At 35.7% G+C, this 20,550-nt stretch overlaps 1 protein-coding gene across 1 annotated transcript; it reads left to right on the forward strand.

Moving 5' to 3' along the window:
* Positions 1–229: 229 nt before the first annotated feature.
* VNN1 (vanin 1) lies at positions 230–17,757 on the forward strand. Its single transcript, XM_049785011.1, has 8 exons — positions 230–442; positions 2,887–3,017; positions 10,881–11,073; positions 12,883–13,174; positions 13,771–14,129; positions 15,770–15,940; positions 16,732–16,852; positions 17,666–17,757. Exons 1-8 carry the CDS (start codon positions 230–232, stop codon positions 17,755–17,757), a joined length of 1,572 nt encoding a protein of 523 aa, XP_049640968.1.
* The last annotated feature ends 2,793 nt before the right edge of the window (positions 17,758–20,550 follow it).

Consider the following 20,550-nt stretch of genomic DNA (forward strand, 5'->3'; position numbering starts at 1 on the left):
TGATAAACAGGTAAACAGACACACATACTGCATATACATACTACATACCTGAGCTTCAAAAATATCTGCAGCATGGAAGGGCCATTTGTTGGTTTAAAATAATGCTAAAAAAAAAAAAAAAAAAAAACCCTGTAAGATATTCTTAAGCACCTAGTGTTGAGAACCATATGATTTGCTGTATTTCTCCTCTCTAAATTTCAAATCACGTTTCTTTTTCAGGGATCACAACATGATTACCTCTGAATTGCATATAAATGTAGTAATTTTGGTTCTTTGCATCTTAAAAGTCAACACCCTGGATACTTTTATTGCAGCAGTTTATGAGCATGCAGTGATAATGCCCAAAGACACTCTCAGACCAGTATCCCAGGAAGAGGCATTGGCATTAATGAACCAAAATCTAGATATCTTGGAGGCAGCAATCATCTCTGCAGCCACTCAGGTACCATCCTTCCAGTTTGTTGTCTTCTGGTCAGTGAAACAGAGGTTCTGAGAATACAGGATCCCTGGCAGAGTTTGGCACACTTTGGGGAACATGTGTGCCAGGGTCTCTAGAAACTTTTGTTTTACAGTCACAGATCTCCCTGCCACCTCTTAAAAGTACTGGAGCAAGGATACCAGGACACTTCCCTGAAATTTAGAGTTTACTAATACTTATTATCAAATTTAAAGAAATGCATCATATTGTTGACATAGTTGATCATAATACAGTTGTTTTCAGGTAAGTGAAAGCAAAGTTATTGAAAAAATAAACAAAATGGAAGACAAGGAAAAAGAAAGAAAGAAGAAAAAGTAGAGTAGAAAGCACATTTGCAAAAATTATTGTATATCCAATTAAGTCATAAATACAATTGCAGAAGGTTTAGTAAGCTCTTGTTCTTAGCTGTCCATTCAATTAAATTGGAGGCACAGAATTAAACAAATAAAGTTGTCCAGAAAATCAAAGCATTATTACTGATACTGCAACTTTTAGGGGCTTCAAGACACCAGGGTTGGGTGTTCACACTCTCTTCAAAAAGCCCTTGTGATAATCAGTCCAAAGCCAGATTGGTGTTCCCACAGGGAATTGTAGAGTGATGAGGCAGGGCCATAGACAAATGGTGTTTCTGGGCGATAGAGGCAGCAAGAATAGCTTCAGCAGGGCTGGAGCTTGGTTCACTCTTTCCTCTTGAGATGGCCAGATTTTTGCTGCATGGACCTGTACCCGTAATCTTTCATGGCTCTGTTTACATCTTGTTTGAGAATAGAGAGTCAGTGGAGCTTCCCTGGTTCTAACATGATGACTCAATTTGTGGGCATTGTTCAAGGGCTTACTAAATTTTAAGAGGCAACTGACTTGATACTGTTTGCAAATTGTACAACATTGATGCTTTTTTAATGCTTGTGCTGGAAGGTAAAGGATAAATGGGGCAAGGGTCTGGCACTATTAAGAGTGAGGGTGGCCAGAAGGATAATTCAGCAGTAGGTCCTTGTCTTGCCCACAACTGACCATGATTTAATTTACAGCACATCATAAGGTCCCCAGAGCCTTCTCAGAGTAACCACGAATACAGAGCCAGAAATAAGCCCTAAGCACCACTGAGAATATTCCCCAAAACATTAAAAACATGAAGAGTATTAAGTAGCCTTGGTGTATTTTTGTGCTTTTAAGAGTTTGCTATTTGGGCTACAAGTTTTGAATGATAAAAGATAGACACTTGCAACTTTAGCTACAATTTTCTTAAAGCACATATTTAATCTTCATTCTAACTATGAGATGAAATTATCTCTATTAATGTATAGTTGTTTTTGTTGTGTAATATTTGTTAGGTTTTGTTGGGGGTCACATCTGTCAGTGCTCAGGGCTTACTCCTAGCTTTGCAGTCAGGAATTAACTTCTGGAAAAACTGGGGCCCATATGGAATGCTGGGAATCAAACCCAGATTGGCACCATGGAAGGCAAGAACCCTATCTATTGTGCTATTACTCCATTCCCTCTTTATAGTATTCCTTGAGTTGAATAAAACAGTATAAATATAAATTTAGAAAGAGAGTTTAAGTGAGCTATGTGTAGATCCACCCTAGACTTGGGTTATTTATAAGTTATAAATCATGCATATAAACATATTGCATAGAACTATTAACATGCAATAATTTATAGCAATAAATAATATTTTTAAGGTTTTAAAGAACATTCTTTTAGGATGACTCTTTTATGAGAAGGTACCAGGTTGCACATTAGGCCCAACACTTTTTAGATATCCCCCCCTTCTTCTCAAAAACAGGAAAATGGACTGGAGAGATAGCATGGGGGTAAGGCATTTGCCTTGCATACAGAAGGTTGGTGGTTCAAATCCCGGCATTCCATATGGTCCCCTGAGCCTGCCAGGAGCGATTTCTGAGCGTAGAGCCAGGAGTAACCCTGGGCACTGCCAATTGTAATCCCAAAAACAAAAACAACAACAACAACAACAACAACAAAACTGGAAAATGTTTGTAGGATATGGTATTGAGAAGGTGGGAACAGAGAAGAACAGAAACAGTGATCCTAATATAACCAGACACAACAGAAGGTCATAGTGCTGAGTGGGAGATGATTTTCTTAAGAGCTTAGATGATATCGTTCAAGCTTGCATTCACTGGCAAAACTGAGTAGCCTGAAAACTATTAATGTCTGAGAAAATAAAGAAGTTACAAAGAAATGAGTAATCTGGGTTTAGAAAATGAAAGTTGTTGAAAATCAAAGAGATTTTGAAAATACAGAAGACAATAGAATGAGATCGGAAAGATAGAATTGGGGAATCTGAATGGTTGTTACTCAGAGACAGATCCAAATTTCTCTAATAGTCACCCTGTTGATTGCTTGCTAATTTGAGAATGTGTCATTAAAACTGTATTTCTAATAAGGGAGCGAAGATTATTGTGACACCAGAGGATGCCATTTATGGTACAAAATTCAACAGGGAATCCCTCTATCCATATTTGGAGGATATTCCTGATCCTCAAGTGAACTGGATCCCCTGTACTAATCCTAACAGGTAAAGAAAAATGTGTTGAAATTCAATTATGAGCATGTAGTTATTATACCTAGGAAATCTTTGTAGATGTCACTGCATAAGAAAGTAAGGTCTAAATTCAAGATAATTGTTAATTTTAATTTAATAGGAAAACAAATGGAAATGATCAAGTTATAGAAATTAGTGCAGTATTGTAATACTGATATTGCCAAATTCAATGTAGGCATATTTTTGGACAAAATCTAGAAAAATTAAAATATTTTTTATTATTGTTTTAAATTTATTTAAAGAAAATGCATCACATAGTTAATATAACTGATCATAATACATTTGTTTTTAAGATGACATAATGCAAAGTTATTAATAAAATAGAAAATAGAAAAATTAAACAAATGGACGAGAAAGGAAAGAAGAAAAAAATTATTAGCAAATGTACTTGTGAAAATTATTGTATCACCAATGAACTCATTAAAGCAATTTTTTTAAGAATAAGAGTTAAAGAAATACAGTAAAGACAGTGTGAGAGTGGCAATAGTTGTTTGCATAGGTCCAGCAAAATATGGGGGAAATAGAAAGAAAAAAGCCTTGGTCTAAATACAAGGAGACCTTACCCCTGAAGTATTCTGGCATAAGACCAACTCTGGGCTCCAGGCAGACTAGGTTGTCCTACCCCTGAGTCATTCTCTGTGATCCCAGTAAAATTTTTCACACAAAGTAAGTCGATGCCAGGGCAACAGTAAAGTCTTCCCTGGTATTAATTTGCTTTCTGGTGATATTACAAACATCAGAACAATGCCTGTTCTTCTGAGGCCTAAGCCAAGTCATTATGACAGTGTTCAGGGTGTAAGGCTCCACTGCATTACAACATTTGTGTGTTCCTATCTCTATTAGATAAGAATTTGCTTGCATGTGTAATATTTTCCCATTATAATGTGCCTATGCAAAAGAAGAATAATGCCACAAGGTAATCTTGGTGCATATGGGGACTGAGGGAACATGTCCAACAATCCATGTTTTTTCTTAAAAATTCTTTAATTTCAGAGAATTCTTTGGCTATGTGAGTCTGTAAAAGCTGTAGTATGTAGTAGTATGAAAACTGTGAACAAATGGAAAAATAAAATAATATAGCAATATAGGACTTATAATTTTCATTTCCTTTTTTTTGTTTTTGTTTTTTTTGTTTTTAGGCCATATACAGTGACACTCAGATGATGCTCAGAAATCGCTACTGGCTTGGGAGACCATATGGGATGGTGGGGATTGAACCTAGGTCCCCAGGTTCATCCTGGGTCAGCTGCGTGCAAGGCAGCTGTGCTATTGCTGTGCTATTGCTCTGGCCCCAAATTTTCATTTTTTATTAATAAAATAGTTACATGGTTAATATGTATGAAGCCCTTAAATTTTGAGTTATTATGGGTGGTTTCTATGTTTATAGTTTGAATCACATCTGGAATATACTTCTTTTAAAATCCTAAGAACTTCTTTTTAAAGAATTGCTCACAAAATTCGAAGAAAGCAGACTCATATTCTCAAAGCAACTGTCTTGTGTGCACAGCCACAGAAAGAAAAAGAGCAAAAAGGAAATAGGGCTGAAGAGAGAGATACCATAATTTACTTAACTTCATTAAGTCAGTAGAGATCCCATCCTAGGCAAAGTATATGGTCCTCCAAGTACCATCTGAGTGACATTTGAGCACAGAGCACTGAGAATAATGATAGGAGTAGCTCCTGAGCACTGCCTGATGAGTCCATTGCTATGAAGTGGCCATTGAGGGGAGTTTGGAGCTGTTGTTGGTCTCCATTTGATATTCTTTGCATGGCTTTTTGCTCCAAGGTGGAACCTCTTCTCTAAGGGAATTCTGCATCTCAATTTTTGCTCCTGTGATGGGTCTTTTGTGTCAAAGGCCTTCATGTCTTCAAGCAGGTTTAGGTTTCATACACTGTTTTCCCTCCAAGGGTAAGTTACTGAGGCCCAGATTCACCACACACCCTCCCCCAATCTTTCTGCTTACAACAGGTTCAATAGTGAGCATTTTGCAAGTAGACTTATAAAATCTATTTTATTTCTTTTCTTTTAAGACAAAGCTTCAGTTTCCCATTGTCAGCTGCTGTGAGCAGTCCATTTTTGACTGCTCCACCCTCTGTTTTTAATGTTCCTGAGAATTTCTGAACTCCTTTTGACATATAGGGTGTTAAACAATTTCCCAGAACCATTAAATTTACTGAGTGTAGGCTCACTGGAAGATTAAGATAATAGATAATACCTAAAACAAATGGCCAAACCCAAAAGACTTGGACCAGCCAGACCACTCTGTTGAATATTTGCATTCTTTATCAATTGATAAGGAATGCAAAAAGTACTTTCAGACCTGCACAAAGGTTCTGTTTTCCTATAAAATCCCCACCAGATGAGCATATTTAATTTGGTCATATACTAAGTTCCTCCCCAAGTGTTCAGTTCTTTTTCCTTCACCATTACTTTCCAATAATTTTTTTTACATTCTAATTCTGAATCTGAGCATCATTACTGCTCAATATTTTATGCTTGAAAACATGGAAGAAGAACATGGAAATGATAGAGGGTTACAAAGATCTGCCATTACTGTTCCTGCATCACTTCCATTCACAGTAGCCTTGAGTGCACATTTTAAGGACCTAACTAATATTACAGATTACAAGGTAAATTTTAGGTTCATGCATTAAACTTTAAATCTGGATTTGTGTTCTAATCCAAAAAAATATTGAACCTTTCTTGGGCATTCTAAACAGTGTATGAAATTTAACTAAAATATAACACATTAGAATATATGATATACTTTTAGGAATAGTAGACAGGATTAAAATATATAATAATATTGTTTCAGAAACTCCAAAACTAGATTTTTTATTTCATGTAACTAGTCTATTATTTAAATAATGTAATAAAATATTAGGAATAATCATGTTTCAAGTTGATCAGTATGTTGTGTATACCTGTACATTTTAGAGATTAAATAACTGAGGCTGGAGAGATAGCACAGTGGTAGGGCATTTGCCTTACATGCAGCCAACCCAGGACCAATGGTAGTATGAATCCCACCATTCCATATAGTCCCTGTGCCTACCAGGTGTGATTTCTGAGCAGAGAGACAGGAATGATTATTGAGAGTGCCTGGTGTAGCCCAAAAACAAAACAAAAAAATGTAGGAAAATTATATTCTTTATGTTTAAGTATTTTGAAGAGTTTTAAAATGTAGCTGTCCATCCTTGGTCTTTTTGTGAGGATATGTTGTATAGATGATTGCTATAGCTCTGCTTATAATTAATAGTACTCATTTGTTTGCAAATATAAAGGTTAAAATTTATATTAAAATAATTCATTTTGTAGGGGGTGGAGAGATAGCACAGCGATAGCGCGTTTGCCTTGCAAGCGCTGACCCAGGACCAATGGTGGTTCGAGTCCCGGCATCCCATTTGGTACCCTGAGCCTGCCAGGAGTGATTTCTGAGCAAAGAGCCAGGAGTAACTCCTGAGCATCGCCGGGTGTGGCCCAGAAACCAAAAAAAAAAAATTATTTTAGGGGAGAAGGGAGCACACTTGGTAGTGCTCAGGAGTTACTCCTGTCTGCACTCCTGAATTACTCCTGACAGCTCTCAGGGATGGGATGCCAGGATTCACCGCTGGTTAGCCTCAGGCAAGGCAAACTCAAGCTCAGAGGGTGTTCTTTATTATGGCCAGCAGATGGCACCAAATTTTCATTCATTCAATAATTACTTTATTGTGCTCAGCTGTTGTTTCCATTCAATCCTGTCAGGAAGTTGTTTCCTTTGTCTTTAAGGAGATGGATGGTCTTTAAGACATTCTTTTTAGCAATAATGCAACAGAGAGACAAAAGCTGCACAATCTCATTTACATGTAGTCTATAGGTACATGAAAATACCTACCTGGTAGAAACAGAGAGAACAGTGGTTGCCAGGGAATAAAGATAGGAGAAATGATCAAATAGTGATCAAAAGTCATAATTTTCACTATTTTTAAAAATACCTTTTTATACAATTTGATTACAAACATGATTGTAGTTGGGCTTCACTCATATAAAGAACACCCCCCTTCACCAGTGCAACATTCCCATCACTAATGCCCCAAATCTCTCATCTCCCTACCCAGCCCTTGCCTATACATGAGACAGGCTTTATACTTCCCTCATTCATCCCTCATAACATTGTTATGTTAGTTGTCAGTGTAGTTATTTTTCTACCTGCACTCACCACTCTTTGTGGTGAGCTTCATATCTTGAGCTGGACATTCAGCCCTCATCTATATTGTCTCTGAGAATTATTACAAAAATGTCTTTTATTTTTTTTAAACCCATAGATGATTGATACTATTCTGTGACTATCTCTCTTCCTCTGATTTATTTCACTTAGCATAATAGATTCCATGTACATCCATGTATATAAAAATTTCCTGACTTCATCTCTCCTGATGGCTGCATAATATTCAATTGTGTATATATACCATGATTTCTTTAGCCATTCATCTGTTGAAGGGCATCTTGGTTGTTTCCAAAGTCTGGCTATTGTAAATAGTGCTGCATGAATATTGGTGTGAGGTAAAAATTATTGAATTATATTTTTGTGTTCCTAGGATATATCCCTAGGAGTGGAATATAACTGGATTATTTGGGAGTTCAATTACCAGTTTTTTGAGGAATCTCCATATTGTTTTCCATAAAGGTTGGACTAGAAGGTATTCCCAGCAGCAATGAGTGAGAGTTCCTTTCTCCCCAGCACCGATTGTTCTTGTTCTTTGTGATATGTGCCAGTCTCCATGGTGTGAAATGATACTCATTGTTTTGATTTGCATCTCCCTGATGATTAGTGATGTGCAGTCTTTTGGCCATTTGTATTTATTCTTTGACAAAGTGTCTGTTTATTTCTTCTCCCCATTTTTTGGTGGGATTAGATATTTTTATTCTTGTAAAGTTCTGTCAGTGCCTTGTATATTTTAATACTAGCTCCTTATCTGATGGGTATTGGGTGAATAATTTCTTTCATTCAGTGGGTGGCTCTTGTATCCTAGGCATTATTTTCTTTGAGGTGCAGAAGCTTCTCAGCTTAATATATTCCCATCTGTTAATCTCTGCTTTCACTTGCTTGGAGAGTGCAGTTTCCTCCTTGAAGATGCCTGTAGTCTCAATATCCTGGAGTGTTTTGCCTACGTGTTTTTCTATATACCTTACGGTTTTAGGTACGATATCAAGGTCTTTAATCCATTTGGATTTTCCCTTCATACATAGTGTTAGCTTGGGGTCTGAGTTCACTTTTTTGCAAGTGGCTAACCAGTTGTGCCAATACCACTTGTTGAAGAGCCTTTGCTTGCTTCATTTAGGATTTCTTGCCCCTTTATCAAAAATTAAGTGATTGTATGTCTGGGGAACATTCTCTGAATACTCAAGCCTATTCCACTGATCTAAGGATCTGTCTTTATTCTAGTACCATGCTGTTTTGATAAATATTGTTTTGTAAAATTGGGGAAAGTAATGCCTCCCATATTCCTTTTCCCAAGGATTGCTTTAGCTATTCAAGGGTGTAGTATTCTAGGTGAAGCATCCATTTCATTCAGTCTTGTCACATTTTCCCACTACTGTCTTCTGGCCTTGAGAGTTTTTTATGACATGTCTGCTGTAATTCTTATGGATGCTCCTTTGAATGTAATTTCCTTTTTGGATCTTGTTGCTTTCAGTATTCTATCTCTATCTGTGGAATTTGTCATTATGACTAGGATATGTCGGGATTTTTTTTTGTTTGGGTCTCTTATAGCTGGTACTCTTAGGGCATGCAGTCTTTATCTCTGGGAATTTTTCACTGAGTCTTCCTTGGCCTTCTCAGGAGAATTTCAGAAGATAGAAGAGAAGAAAAATAGGCAAAGGCAACTGATTCTCTCAGCCTCTCTCCCAGTTGTTATGCTTACAGCAGGGGCCAGATCCCTCCCCGTAATTTTCACTTTGAACAAGGAGCATATTCTGGATATCTAGCATGGAGTTTGATGACTTTTTACTATACTATGTCTTTGAGAATGCTATTAGGAGAGTGGATTTTAAATGTCCCTACTATAACAATAAAAGCTCAATTGTGCTTTTGTAGCTAAAAGATGTGTTCATTTATCTCGTAATATTATTTTCCTTAAAATATATTTCTCCAACATCACATTTAACATCCTAAGTGTACACAATGTTAAAATATCAATTATATTTAATAAGGTTGGGGGAAAGTACAGTAATTCTTCATTGGTATCTGACATTATTTTACACTTACCATTATTTTACATTCTGTCTTGTAAATTTAGCTATTCAAGTTTTTTCATCTAAGTGGAATTATTCAGTATTGATCCCTTTGTGACTGGCTTTTTCACTTAGCATAATATCAGCAAGGATTGTCCATGTTGTAGCATGTTTACGAATTTTCTTTTTAAAGACTAAAAAGTATTCTTTAAATGTTAACTAATGTTTATCCATCAGAGAGTACATGAATTGTTTCTAACTTTAAACTATTGTGAATAATGCTGCAAAAACATGATATATAAAATATATTTGAGGCTCTGCTTTTTTTCTGGATATATATTAAAAATAAATTGTCGGATAATTTAGTAGATTTTGTTTTGTTTTATTTTTTTAGAGGGGAGGGGATATACCTCAGTGTGCTCAGGGGTCACTCCTAATTCTTCACTAAGGAATTACTCCTGGCAGTGCTCAGGTGACCATATGGTATGCCAGTATAGAACTCAGATGCAAGGCAAATGCTCTACCCACTGTACTTTCATTTCACTCCAGCCCCATTCAATAGTTTTATATTTATATTTTAAGAACTCATCAAATTGGTTGCCACAATGTTTCACCATTTTACAATCCTAACATCAGTATTCTAACTAGGTTTCTTTCTCATTGCTTTTTTTTAAATTTTGTTTAAGAATACCTATAGGGTGAAGTGTTATCTCATTATGGTTCCAATCTCCAGAATAAATAAATAAATGAATAAATAATAAAAACATCCTTTAAGATGCTAATTGTAGGTAGGAGGTATATAGTTGCAACTGTACAAAAGAGCTAACATTCATTGAAATTTACTGCATCTACATCCTAAGCCTTCTGGAAGTTGCAAACCTTAAACTCTAATCTAGAGTACTAAAATGAACAAATTAAGTATATTCTGCCAGTGCAGATTGAGGGAATGCTTTTTTTTTCACTGTACTTTTTTCATACTTCTATTATTTTTAAGAAACAGTAATAAATTTGTGATTTTGACCTATAATATCTGTAAGATATGGTACATTTTCTTTGATGAATGTATCACTGAACCTATAATTACATATAAATATAATTTTATCATTTAATATTCATATTAATAAATGTCAAAAATACTTATAGGGGCCGGAGAGATAGCATAAGGTTAAGGTATTCGCCTTGCATGCAGAAGGTTGGTGGTTCAAATCCCGGTATCCCATATGGTCCCCCGAGCCTGCCAGGAGCGATTTCTGAGTGTAGAGCCAGGAGTAACCCCTGAGCACTGCTGGGTGTGACTCAAAACCCCCAAAAAACCCCCAAAAATTATAAATATAGTATAGAGCTTATATAAATATAAATAATTTTTATCACTCAGTATTAATAATAAAAGGGATGAAAAGCATGAATGATAATAAATGCTATAAATAAATGCATAATCCTGAAGATTAACCTAGAATAATTTTTTGCAATCAAATTCTTCAAAAATATTGCCTTTCTCTGAACTATTTCTTTTTTTAATCTTGTCTTTCAGTTACTGTTATTTAAAATTTTTAATATCAAATAATAGGTGCAGGTAATCATGCTAAGAAGCTGTTTTTTTTTTTACAATGAATACATCACAGATTTGGTCATACTCCAGTTCAAGAAAGACTCAGTTGCCTTGCCAAGGAAAATTCTATCTATGTTGTAGCCAATATTGGTGACAAGAAAGCATGTAATGCGAATGATTCTCAGTGCCCTCCTGATAATCGTTACCAATACAACACTGATGTGGTATTTGATTCTCAGGGTAAGCTGGTGGCACGCTACCATAAGGTGAGAAGTTATGTATTTTGCTTGGATTTACTTTTTTCTTTTGCTTGTTGGCATGTATATGTACTTGTCTACTGTGTGTTAGTGAGAGAACTGTTAAGAATGTGTTTTCCATTTGTAGTGAAAGACATTTCATTTACTTCAGTCTCACATAAGGGCTCTTAGTTTTAATTATTTTAGAGTTTAGTATTAATCCAAATGTAATAATAGACTCACAAAGATTGTGCTGTTATCTTAGAGAAAATGATAAATGCTTGATTCTCAGGATAATATGCTCCCATAAGGTGGAATCATTTTGCAAATAATTTAATTGTTGAATGCTAAGAAAAACAAAGAGACAATGCTTTTATTCATACTGAACACAGCAAAACATCAGAAATAAAAGCAAAATATAGCAAAGAAAGTACTGAATAAGTAAATATTCTAAGATCCTATAAAGTGATTAAATTAGTCCAATGTGCATTCAGAAGTGTAGAAGTATGTTGATGGGAGTGTTTGAGAAGGGTTATCTGCATTGAAATATAAAGTTGATTTTTTGAACTCTATCTTTTAAAAATCATAGCTTAGCATCAATGTTATAATGAAAAGCTTCATGTTTTTGTTGTTGTTGGTTTAAAAACTCAGCAAAACTTGGGGCTTGATAATTCAGTGCTACTTTGGTCTGACCTAAAACACATTTTAGGAATGTGTTTACCACTTGGATTGTACCCATATAGACTTGCCCTTGAAGAGAAAACAGTATAGAACAGTCTTTTTCTGTAGAAAAGTCATGCTTTGGTTCTACAGAAATTATTTATCCTACATTGACATAGGAATTTTCATTCTTTCTTTCTTTCTTTCTTTCTTTCTTTCTTTCTTTCTTTCTTTCTTTCTTTCTTTCTTTCTTTCTTTCTTCTTTCTTCTTTCTTTCTTCTTTCTTTCTCTTTCTTTCTTTCTTTCTTTCTTCTTTCTATCTTTCTCTCTCTCTCTCTCTTTCTTTCTTTCTTCTTTCTTTCTTTCTTTCTCTCTCTCTCTTTCTCTCTCTCTCTCTCTTTCTTTCTTTCTCTCTCTCTCTTTCTCTCTCTCTTTCTCTCTCTCTTTCTTTCTTTCTTCTTTCTTTCTTTCTTCTTTCTTCTTTCTTTCTTTCTTTCTTCTTTCTTTCTTTCTTCTTTCTTTCTTTCCTTCTTTCTTTCTTTCTTTCTTTCTTTCTTTCTTTCTTTCTTTCTTTCTTTCTTTCTTTCTTTCTTTCTCTCTCTCTCTTTCTTTCTCTCTCTCTCTTTCTTTCTTTCTTTCTCTCTCTCTTTCTCTCTCTCTCTTTCTTTCTTTCTTTCTTTCTTCTTTCTTCTTTCTTTCTTTCTTCTTTCTTTCTTCTTTCTTTCTTTCTTTCTTTCTTCTTTCTTTCTTTCTTTCTTTCTTTCTTTCTTTCTTTCTTTCTTTCTTTCTTTCTTTCTTTCTTTCTTTCTTTCTTTCTTTCTTTCTTTCTTTCTTTCTTTCTTTCTTTCTTTCTTTCTTTCTTTCTTTCTTTCTTTCTTTCGGTTTTTGGGCCACACCCGTTTGACGCTCAGGGGTTACTCCTGGCTATGTGCTCAGAAATCGCCCTTGGGTTGGGGAGATCATATGGAACTCTGGGGGATCAAACCACGGTCTGTCCTATGCTAGTGCTTGCAAGGCTGACACTTTACCTCTAGCGCCACGTTCCCAGCCCCAACATAGGAATGTTCTTGTGTATTCTTGTGTATTGCCTAATAGATGAGTTTGCCCTTTTCACAATTATTTCCCTCTCAACTTTCTAAAGGAGATTCCCTTCCCTGTTTCATCTTCTGTATATTACAGCAAAATCTTTTCATGGGTGAAGATCAATTCGATATACCCAAGGAAACTGAAATTGTGACATTCAACACCTCCTTTGGAAAGTTTGGTATTTTCACGTGCTTCGATATTCTCTTTCATGATCCTGCTGTTACTCTGGTAAAAGATCATCATGTGGACACTATTCTCTTCCCAACGGCTTGGATGAATGTTTTGCCACATTTGACAGCTATTGAGTTTCACTCAGCTTGGGCAATGGGCATGGGGGTCAATTTTCTTGCCTCCAATTTACATAATTCCTCTAGGAAAATGACAGGTAATGTATTAACTTTGAAGATGTATAAATCTAGGGAAATCACAAAAAGCAGAACTCTTTATTTTGAACTCTATTTATTTATTATTTATTGGTTTTTGGGCTACACCCAGTGGTGCTCCAGGATTACTCCTGGCTATCTGCTCAGAAGTAGCTCCTGGAAGGCACGGGAGCTATGGGATGTCCCATATGGGATGCTGGGATTCAAACCAACCACCTTAGATCCTGGATTGTCAGCTTGCAAGGCAAACACCATTGTGCTATCTCTCTGGCTCCAGAACTCTCTATTTTTACTATTTAACTTGTTTCCTTAATACAATGTTCTCAACTCTCAATTTATGTTTTCTTGCTGATAACATGCTGCAAACGATTTAGAATTTAAATTGTTTTGTAGACTTTAAGTTTATTTTACACTGTTTTTATCCCAAGAATTATATGAAACTCTTCTTGTTATCTTAGTGTCAAAATCAGTAAAATTTGAAGACATTTTACTGAGATGTAAGTTATTGAGATACAAATCATAGAGTGAATAAAATAAGTTTGCAATCCCTTATCTCTTTCCATACCATAACATACCATTTTTAATATGTTACTTTCAGGAAGTGGCATCTATGCACCTGATTCTCCCAAAGAATTTCATTATGATATGAAAACAAATGAGGGAAAACTCATCTTGGCCCAACTGGATTCCCACCCATCCCACCAAGTAGTGAATTGGTCTTCCTATGTCAACAGTGTAAAAGTGCTTTCAACAGGAAATGGAAATTTCCAGGGCACTATCTTTTTCGATGAATTCACTTTTGTGGAACTTACAGAAATAACAGGAAATTATACAGTTTGTCAGAAAGATCTCTGTTGTCTTCTCAGCTACAAGATGTTTGAGAAGAGATCAGATGAAGTTTATGCTCTAGGGGCATTTGATGGACTACATACTGTGGAAGGGTGCTATTATTTACAGGTAATGTTTACTTGAGTAACAGCAATTACCAGATGAAAGATTATACCTTATAACTTAATCTAAAAATTAAAATTATAATTAAATAAATAGAAAAATTTAATATACATATATGATACTTATTAAATGTTTTGTATTGTAATAATAAAACCATTATTAAAATTGTGTAACTGAAATTCAAATTTAATTATAATTTTAATTTTTAGATGCAAATTTTAGCTGATTGTTTTATATTTTGGGACCATATCTGGTGATGCTCAGGGGTTACTCCTGGCATTGCTCTCAGGAATTACTCTTGGATAGGTGTAATCCTTAAATGCAAGGATTAAAGGAGGCAGGATCATAACCAAAGGATTCTGCCTGTCAATATAGGAGTATCATTTTGTTAGTCATGGTCTTCTGTTTTGAGATAGTCAGTAAATAAATGGTTTAAAAGTATTTGCTTTAGTGTAGCACTGTGGATAATATTATTAGAGACAAGTAGATTGAATTGACTATGGAAATACTTTTATCATCAGGTCTTGGACCTGATATAAGTAGTCAGTGAGTTGTTTGCTTGGGTGATTGTCCTTCATCCTTTGACTTTTAGCCTATATTTGCTCTGACTATTAAGATGTGTTTCTTGAAGGCAACAAAGCGTTGGATTCAGCTTTTTGATCAATTTTGTCATTCTGTGTCTCATAATTGGTGCATTTAGTCCATTGACGTTGAGAGAGATAATTGTCATTTAGTGTCATCTTTGGTGTGTCTGCTGGTTTGTCTTGTCTTAACATAAACCTTTCAGTTTATCTCTTAAGGCTAGCTTTGAATTTGTAAAGTTTCTGAGCTGTTGTTGATTGGTGTAGCTGTGTATTTTTTCCTTAAAACCTGAACGTAAGTCTGACTGGGTGAAATACCCTTGGTGAAATATTCATTTTATTAAGTTATTTTATTTTTATTTTTACTGAGACCAATGTGAATTACAAGTCTTCCATAGTTATATTTAAGATACATAGTGAGAGTAAATTAGGGCAATTCCCACCACCAATGTTGACCTCCCTCTGCCACTGTTCCCAGCATGCATCCGATTTTTTAGCCCCCTGTACTGTTAGTGTAACATGTAAACTATAGATGTGTATAGTTTGTTGTGGTTTGGGTCTCTTTGATTCTATTGTCATTAACTTTGAGTTGAGTATTTAGGTTTAATCATTTTTTTATTTCCACTCAATGCTCATGAGTCTGCTTTGCCCCTTGTCCCATCCACATTTTTTTTTCAGTTTATAGGAAGACATAGATCATTTTATTAAGTTTTGCCACTATATCCCACCACTTCCTCAGGCCTTTGAAGGAGTGGCTATGTGCTCAGAAATCACTCCTGGCTTGGGGGACTATATGGGTCGCTGGGGGATGGAACATCGGTCTGTTCTAGGTTAGTGTGTGCAAGGCAGACACCCTACTGCTTGTGCCACTGTGCTGGTCTCCTGAAATTTTATTTTAATTACCTTAGCTATTCAGTAATAAACTGGTATTCATAAAATAGAACAATGAGAAACTAAAATTATTTTTACCAGCAAAGCAAAACATCATAGTTTTTTTTTATTCTAGGTCAGGATGTGTTTCAGTTGGCATTCTTAAGATTTTTTGGTTTTCATTTTCTTTGCTAGGTTTGTACTTTGCTGAAGTGTAAAACAACAAACTTGCATTCTTGCGGCAGTCCTGTGGAAACTGCTTCCACCAGATTTGAAATGTTCTCCCTCAGTGGTACTTTCAGAACTCAGTATGTCTTCCCTGAGGTGTTACTCAGTGAAATTCAGCTTGCACCTGGAGAATTTCAGGTATCATTGTTTAATATTACCAAATCATCTTATTAGCAAAGAAGCTCTTTCTCTCTCTCATGCCTTCTCTCTCTATTTGTGTCTCTGTCTTATCTTTGTCTCTGTCTTTCTCACAGCACCCACCCAAGTGCCTAAAAATGCCATAAAACGGAGAGTTGGCATGGAGGTAGGGAGTTTGCCTTGCATGCAGAAGCCATAAAAAATCTTCGCTGGGAAGGATTAGTACTTACTAGAGGAAGCCCATTAGCATTCTTTAAAATACTTTGTTACTCTAGTGTGTGAACTCAGCTATGAATACAAAAACACATATTTCCTGCAAGTACAGTTTTGTAGTTATCTAATACAAAGCATCTATTGCTAGAGATTTCTATGCTAGTCATAGATAAAACCAAAATCATAAGGTTAAGGGGACAAGAGAGATTGAACAGTGGGTAGGGCACTTACCTTGAATATGGAGAATCCAGATTCAATCCTAGCATCCCATATTGTCTTCTATCACTGCTGAGATTGATTCCTGAGCACAGAGCCAGAGGTAAGCTGTGAGCACCATTGGGTGTGAACTGAAACCAAACCCAAACAAAAATTTAACTATTAGTGTTGTCACAGAAAGTGGAATGAAACTAGGCACAGAGTAGTAATGTGAATGAACCTTTGAAGTACAAAGATTAAGGATGGGGATAAGAGTGAGCATGTGCTCAAGAAACTAGGGGAGAGTTGTGCCAATTTTTAAAGTGTGTTGTGCAATTGTATATTCAAAGGCAGACTTAGCTTACTTTTTATGTTTTTCTTAGGTGTCACCTGATGGACGCATATTTAGTCTGAAACCACCTTCTAGACCTCTGCTAACAGTGACATTGTTTGGGAGGTTGTACGAGAGGGATGGAAGTGAGACATTCTGCACCTCAAACACAAGCCTGAAGAATAATGCTTTGAGTTCTACATTTTATATAACTATTATAGTGGAATATTTATATTTTCTCTTGTATTTTACATAATTAGGAAAACTATGTCTGAAGAGAGTGGCTCTATGATTTTGGTAATAGCCATGATCCCTTAAATAAAAATGGAATGATCTAATTCAGAGGATAATGTAATCATTTACTAATTATCTAGTTAAGTGGGTAGGGTGCTGACCTGACACAGAGCTGATGTTGAATCCCAGTACTATTATTCCTGGAACCCTGCCAGGAGGAATAATCCTTGAGTACAGAGCCAGGATTGAACCCTGTGCACCATCCAGCATGTAATTCCTCCACCCCCAAATATATTTGTCCATCTATGGTTTTATTTATACACATTCAAACACACAGAGACACAATGTAGGCAATATAAGTCAGATAGTGACAAAAACTTCAAAGGTAAAATCTGTAAAGGAGGATAATAAATGTATACTCAATTTTAGTTAGTCTTTTATTTATTTATTTTTGAGTTGTCAATATTCAGCGGTTCTCAGTTTTACTTCTGTCTCTGGACTCACCAAGTGATAACTTTTGGCAGGGCTTTAAATATCTATCATATGGGGTGCCAGGTTTCAAACCTGTGTGGGCCACATACCACACAAGGCAAGCACCTTACCCATTGAACAATATCTCCAGCCTCTTATTTTTAGTTTTTTGATGAGAAATAAGTCAGTTAATACATTGGAGAACACAAGTTCTTAGCTCACAAAAGCACAGTATACAAGTTAGCTGTTGCAGTTTTAAATGCCAATTAGATTGAAACCAGTTGTGATGCATCTTTTGGTTAAAATTATATTACCTCTAATTATTCAGAGTATATACATTTATACAAACATTAATCTTAATTATACATATTAATGGTTCTGTCACTCTGAATATTTAAACGAGTAAATAAGAGAGGTCAACTTCAGTTAATTGGCTCTAATCTGATATCTAGTTAGGTTTTAAGAGGGCAGCTGGATTTACATATAGGAATATGTGAGAGCCTAATCATATTTTTACATGAAGTTCATTTTTAGGATGCTTCTCACTTTCTGATAGTGTCTCATCTATGTTATAAATCTGTGAATCAATTTCTAAAGCATACATTTATTATATAACTTTTAAAATATGATCTATAGCTAGAATATTTTTAATTTTTAGGTGATTAAAGAAGAAAATCATAGTCAAGGGAATTCAGTGAGCTGGAGTGCATGCTTTGAATGCAAGAGGCCAGATTTGATCCCTGGCAGTACATGGCTCTACAAGCACTGCCTGGAACAACCGCTAAGCACAGACCTGAGAGTAGTCCATGAGCACCATCAGGTGCCCACAACCTAAAAATAAACTAAAAAAGAAAAGAAAAAGGATGATATTTTATTATGCATGGAAATTTCATTAAATTAAAATTTAGCCTCCATGCCTTGTTTATTGAGTCATTTATTCCTGTAGGTACTATCAACAATAGCTATATTTATTCATTTGTTTTATTGTGCTTAGACTTCAATGCCAGATTAAAGAAATTATATAGATTCAATGGCCAGCAAAGGCCATTTGGCTCTTATTAGAATATTTTTTTGCTGGATTCTGCTATAAAGCTTTTGTTTGTTTGTTTTTGGGTCACACTAGGCAGTGCTCAGGGGTTAGTCCTGGCTCTACGCTCAGAATTCACTCCTGGCAGGCTCTGAGGACCATATGGGATGTTGGGATTCTAACCCTTCTGCATGCAAGGCAAATGCCCTACCTCCATGCTATTTCTCCGACCCCTATAAAGCTTTTCACGTTGAATATCTTAATAAAATGTCAGTGGGCAAATTTTTTGGGTGCTCTTCTGGAGCCTCTTTTCGGCCCACTCCCAAGATGTTCACACGACAGGACAGGAGACAGACACACACAGGCAGCACTCACAATTTTTCACAGTTGGGCCCCACTGGGCAGGCGTAGTTTCGTAGATTTTCCCAGCCTGATGTCACAAACAAGGAACCTGGCTTCTGCAAAGTACTGCTTATAGCCGGTTTTCACTTTATGAAGCAGTTCCTTGGCGTTTCCGCCCTTGAATGAGCTTCTGGGAGAGCGAGTTTTCTGGAGCCTCTTTTCGGCCCACTCCCAAGAGTTTCACGCGACAGGACAGGAGACAGACATAAACAGACAGCACTTACAATTTTTCATAGTTGGGTCCTAATGGGCAGGCGTCTGAAATAGTTTTTATATGCTATTTTTCACTGTAATTTTTTTCTTCTATATAGGAAATTTGTGGTGTTGATTAAAGCAATAAATTTCAGGAAAGACCAAACTAAAAAATTGTTTTGTTCTGCAGTTTTAGCATTTGTTTGTTTTGGGGACATAGGCAACAGTGGAACTCAAGGCTTACTCTTGACAGTGAATTAAGGTTGACTCAAGGGACCATATGGGCTGCTGGGGATAAAATCCAGGACAGCTGTATACAAGACAAGTACCCTCCCATTAGTATTATCTTTCCAATGATATATCTATGTTTATTTATATTGAGATCTATCTTTTTATATCTTGATAAATTTGGTTCAGTGTGGGAAATTACCCCTTCAAATATATCTCCAAGATGGGACAATTCCTTGGGTAAACAAATTTGGCTTAGTTTAGACTAAGGAGATTATAAGTGTCCTCTTAGACATCTTTCATCCAGACAAAAATAGAACATGGGATTGCCTTGACTCTGATATCTAGTTTAGTTTAGACAATGAAGGCTTCAAATGTGCACATGATGGAATAAAATAGGTTATTATTATGACTTCAATTCCTTTTAAGATACTTGCTGACTATCACATTATTATTATCACATCTTAATCTACCTGATAACTATACTTAATGGAAACAATAACTTATGAGTTGGAGCCAGGGTGAGGATACAGAAATTGTGTTAAAAAATTGCTAGCTTTTACCCATTTTTTGATTGTTAAGGCTAACTAGAACCGTGGACAAGCCAAGGATTATTTTTGGCCTACCTTGTTGGACATAAGTCAAAGGTGCCAACTGAGGCTTTATTGTAATAAATCACCACAGTTCAGAAAACAAATTTTGACACCTCATTTTAGTATATAATTTGTTCCATTAATTAATAATATTGTAAACTCATATGCATTCTTTGTGGTGGCCAGTTTCCAAGATGAGTCCAAAGATCTTCATTTTTGAGGTCTCTGGAGATGTTCCTCTAATAAAGTTTTTGCTGATATTAGCCTTTCCACCTGTAATAAGTTTGAATTCAATGATGCTTTTCATCTTTATTTAGTTCTACTTAAGAGTTTCAAGAATTTTAATTGCTTAATCTAAACAATACCATAACAACATATTTCAGTTTTCACACAATGAATTGTTTCTACCCATATTGAAGCTTTATTGAAGTTTTTATATTAAAAACTTCTTCATATTGAAATTTTAGCTCTGCATTTCAGAAAGTGACTGGTTTAAAATCTAGTTTGAAGATCTGATTTAGAACCTTCTGAGATTCAAAGGAAAAACGTAACAGGATACAAAGGCCACCCACAGAATAGGAGAAACTATTCACCCAATACCTATCAGATAAAGGACTAATATCTAAGATATACAAGGTACTGACAGACTTAACAAGGAAAAACCTAACCTCGTCAAAAAATGGGGAGAAGAAATGAACAATTTCTCAAAGAAGAAATATAAATG

Source organism: Suncus etruscus, chromosome 12 (genome assembly GCF_024139225.1).
Source record: "Suncus etruscus isolate mSunEtr1 chromosome 12, mSunEtr1.pri.cur, whole genome shotgun sequence".
Lineage (NCBI taxonomy): Eukaryota > Metazoa > Chordata > Mammalia > Eulipotyphla > Soricidae > Suncus > Suncus etruscus.

What these genes read in the sequence shown, in the direction of transcription:
- VNN1 (XM_049785011.1), top strand. Translation starts at nt 230, where the DNA reads ATGATTACCTCTGAATTGCATATAAATGTAGTAATTTTGGTTCTTTGC. An exon ending in TCATCTCTGCAGCCACTCAG is followed by an intron (nt 443 to 2,886) that starts GTACCATCCTTC and finishes ATTTCTAATAAG; the next exon opens with GGAGCGAAGATTATTGTGAC. An exon ending in CCCTGTACTAATCCTAACAG is followed by an intron (nt 3,018 to 10,880) that starts GTAAAGAAAAAT and finishes AATACATCACAG; the next exon opens with ATTTGGTCATACTCCAGTTC.